Source organism: Eurypyga helias, unplaced genomic scaffold (assembly GCF_000690775.1).
Source record: "Eurypyga helias isolate BGI_N326 unplaced genomic scaffold, ASM69077v1 scaffold13034, whole genome shotgun sequence".
NCBI lineage: Eukaryota > Metazoa > Chordata > Aves > Eurypygiformes > Eurypygidae > Eurypyga > Eurypyga helias.
This window is the reverse complement of record NW_010244412.1, coordinates 12,079-16,446: the sequence shown is the minus strand read 5'-3', so window position 1 is coordinate 16,446 and position 4,368 is coordinate 12,079. Positions and strand designations below refer to the sequence as shown.

Here is a 4,368-nt window from a genome sequence, read left to right as displayed (position 1 = left end):
CAACTGGGTCTAGGGGAAGGTGTCCCTGCCCATGGCAGGGGGGTTGGAACTAGATGATCTGTAAGGTCCCTTCCATCCTAAACCATTCTGTGATTCTATGGTTCCCTTTGGCTACAAAGACACATGTGGAACTGAATTTGGGGTGGTGGGTTTTTTCAATTTTTTTTTTAATTTACCAAATGTGTAAATAACAGTAGGACATTTGACAGCTGAGTAAATCTTCACCTTTTATATACCCATTGTAATTCATAAATAGTAACATTTTAAAAGCTTCCTACCATCTGTGCAAATGTTTTAGACATCCAGCTGAAAATACTTTCAAGTGCTAGCCCTCTGATCTGACAGATTTTCCATGCAACTGGTAGAAATGTAACTGATGATGCCATTTGGAGTGGAATAGCCTCTCCCATTTAGATTGAAGAGCTGCAAGGTAATTTTGCTTCCAAAGTTATATTGGCATGTCAGAGGGAAAACCGTCACCCTGCCCCTTCAGCATAGAGGTACAACTTGAGTTTCTGGTTCAAATGAAACCATGCCATGAGAAGAGTGTTTTCCCATGCTTATCATAGTCCTTCACAGAGGTGATAAAGTTCTATGCCAAACAAATGTTCACAAAGTGTTGAACACAATTCTGCTGCCCTCCCAGCTACCAAGTGATACTGGGAAGTAAAGATACTTAAATTTTCACATGCACATCTTACCTTTCTTGAAAGATTCAGGTGACCCACAATTTGAAAGGATCAGAAAACACTGCAAAGAAGCCATAGCTGTGTTGGCACAAAAACACTTGCTATTACAGGCTGTGCCTCCTTTAGGAGTTCTGCTGGTGCCTTTTGCTGTGTACCTACAGTAACACAGCTTCCTTAAGGCTAAGCAAGCCCGCAAAAACTGAGTCAGTTCTACCATAGCATGAATATCTCAACTCATTGTGTATACTGCAGCGTCATTTTTACATAAAAAGCCCGAGTAATTAATGTCAGTTTAGTACTGGTGTCACAGCAAGTCTGTGATCCGTATGTATAGTACTTTACATGTTTTATTTTAGTAATGTGAAAAGTCTCTTGCTATTAATTTACACTGGTACCTTTTACTCAGGACTGTGATACATACAGCTGTGCATCTATTAATTGTGCCCTGGTCCCATCTGACATATATCAAGTGAATGTTTCATTAAGAGTATGGAAACCTACCATCATAAAAGTAAGTAAAACCCACTTCTGTTCAGAATACTCTTGGGTTTCAGAAACCTAAGCCAATGTTTCTAACGTCTACTAAAATTATACCTTTCATTTTCTTGAGTCTCCACAGTCCCCTGGTATTTGAAATCATTTCTCTTGCTATTTTAAAATTTGCTCATAATTAAGTCCCATGCATTTTATTACCCTTAAAGTAAGCACTTAGAACTTAGCAGGAAATTCAAAACATGGTAAGAAGACACCCCTTACTTATTCTGTCGACGGTTCCTTGTTTTGAAAGTTGCTTATGCATTTACAAATTCTAATTTGTCATTTCTACAAAGCTTTATACTTCAAAATGCCTATATAAACCATATACAAAATAAATATATATAAAATATAAACCATAGCTAATTCTCTTTTCTTCCAGGCAAGTATTCACAGCTTAACCCTTGTTGTGAAAGCATTACTTAGAAGTGAGAACTCATCACTGATTTTGAGAAATGACCATCAAAAACTGGAGGTAAAAAATTCATGGATTTACTTTTCATAGGATTTACTAAATCATTGATTTGCTGCTGAATCATTGATTTTCATTCGTCACAAGTGAACTGATTGTTACCTGTTGTAATGTATTATCCTGCTCTAAATAAATGTGATTTCATGTTGCAGTAGAAATGCCAGAATTAGTCAGATGATGATACCAAAATCCCATTACCCACCAATGTACCTGGGTGAGAAGTACTGTCAAAAGTATTTCTGCCTGCTGCAGTATAAATAATGCTTCCTGCAGCTGTGTAAAGGAGAAGTATAATTAAAATTACTTTAAGGAATCAATAGTATTTTTTAAATTGTCCTGGGTCACTTAGGATTTCTCTTACTTTGTACATTGTATTTTATTTATTATTTCTTTCCACTTCATTACCCAAGACATATATATTTGAAATGTGATCTTTCATTTTTCAGAAGTTCCCTGTCATTTTCTTAGACAAGACAGTATAAAACATTTTAGTAGTGGTGTCAGGTATGAAGAGAAATTTCTTCACTTTTGTTAGATTTGTTATTTAACCTTTCATCCTCTTTATTCCAAGACATTTACAGTAATTAATGCATTACTTTTCCGTAATAACTTTTACATGCAAGGTCTTATTTACTACAATGTACATTTTTAAACAGAAGTCTCATTATGTGTTATAATTGTGAATACCCCCAAAATTTAGACCAGAGTAATAATCAGTGTGAATTACATGTTCTGCTAAATGTTTTTGGAAATACAAACATCACAGGTCAACTATTAGCTGGAATCCAGGCATTTCTTTTACATGATAGATTAAAATTCAATCCAGGAATGAAAACACACCTAAGAGGTTGGCAGATAATGAGAGCTGCCTTTACAAACCAAGGAATTTCATACTTAAATGTTTTGAAGATATAATTTCAGGTTGAATGTTTTGTGTTTGGTTATTCGAGATTTTTTTGAACTATAAAGTTGTGTCTCTAATAAATTCTTAAGTTAATTCAATCTCCTATATAGACACATTTTTTAAAAGGTGAATATTCGTTATTTCAGTTTAGTTTACACCATATATGCCTGGTTTGAAACCAAATTAGCATCTCTACAGCGTTTTATACTTATTTCATATAATTGGTTTGGAAACTTATTAATCACTGCCACCTTTCAGGGAGGCAGGCAGGTGATGAAGAATATGCTAAATGAACTCCCTAACATGCATTTCAACTACTCATGGTTTGATCCTGTATCCTATATAACAGTGTCTTCTGACTTACAGCAGGGACAACTCTCATGAAATGAATGCACTTACAAAGTGCAAGATACTATATAAATATAGGGTTTCATGCTGGAGATTATTTTCTCAATTCCCTCCTACAGATTCCTGTACTTAGAATGAAGTGGTACCCTGGAAAACCACTGTATACTGGTAAAAGTCATGCTTATCTGTTGATATTTTAGAAGGACAAGTTATTTATTGCTTACTTTCCGAACCCTTTGCAGACCATGATTAAGATTTCCAAAGAACTTCCACCAGGTACAGTCCCCTTATGGGTTATCCTCCTGAGTATCTTCGCTGGACTCTTGATCCTTGCACTGCTTATATTTGCTTTGTGGAAGGTAAGCTGCATGTTCTTGTCTTCATGAAAATCAATAAATACGCCTAAGTTCTCTGCTGTGTCCTTCTGATAACCACACAGACAGCAATATTGTCAAATTAAGTAGAGTGAAATCTTGTAGAAAGGACAAAATAGCTAATAACACTACATTTCTCTGATGTGTAACACACAGTGCTAGCCAGCTGAAACCTGTATTGCCAGTATTTTTAAAAAGAAAAATAAAGGGAGGTTTTAGTACTATTAAGTGTTTATTAAGTGTGGTTATTTTTTTTACTGGTTTTGACTGTGGCCTTTGATAACCACGGTTTTTAATTCGTGCAAGATGCTGAGCCTGTGGTGTAAGCCTTGCCACAAGTGGGCACTCTTCGCCAAGCTAAATATATAGTTCATACTTAACGATAGGTTACAATTTATAAATTTCAACATGCATAATCTCTTGAAAAATTTGCCAAGTATAAAATAAAGTATTATCTATCCAATTAAGTAACAAATATTATTAAGCATTTTAGCCTTTAACATTATGTGAACGTAATAATGACGCTGTAGTCACTGACTGTATATTAACTGTACTCCTTTTGTCTGCTTTCATTACATGTCTCTAGTTTTTCCATTCCAGGAACAAAAATGTTGTGCTTTAGTGATAAAACATTACATGACATTTTACTGTCCTGAAAGTATTAAAATTGTCACAAGAACCAGCACATGAATGCTACCAATGCGAAGTGTATGCTTGGAGCAGTTCTTAGTCGCTTTTTTCTTTCCTGCAGGCTGGATTTTTCAAGAGACCACTGAAGAAGAAAATGGAAAAATGAAGGAAAAAAAAATGCAGAAATTTTTGCTCAGGTCTGCCTCAAAAATGTTACTGTAAAGTTATAAACTTAGATACACATCCAGTGGTCACAATGTTTTCTAAACTCTGGTGCATTAATAAAACAAGAAGCAGAACAAGAAGCGGCAAATCAAGCACACATGCGAAGGAAGAATAAACAGCCTTACGACTCTTTGTGATACTCAAGGACATACTTTCAAGTGTTTCTCATTTTTTGAGAGTGAGTTCAAAGAT

General features: G+C 35.2%; 1 protein-coding gene across 1 annotated transcript in view; it reads left to right on the top strand.

Annotated features, from left to right (window-relative positions):
- The window catches only part of ITGA1 (integrin, alpha 1), a 44,863-nt gene extending 40,746 nt beyond the window's left edge, over window positions 1-4,117 (top strand). The window contains exons 27-30 of the mRNA XM_010149749.1: window positions 1,096-1,200; window positions 1,606-1,698; window positions 3,190-3,306; window positions 4,073-4,117. Of these exons, the coding sequence (XP_010148051.1) occupies window positions 1,096-1,200; window positions 1,606-1,698; window positions 3,190-3,306; window positions 4,073-4,117 (360 nt within the window). The remainder of the gene's footprint in view (window positions 1-1,095; window positions 1,201-1,605; window positions 1,699-3,189; window positions 3,307-4,072) is intronic.
- The last annotated feature ends 251 nt before the right edge of the window (window positions 4,118-4,368 follow it).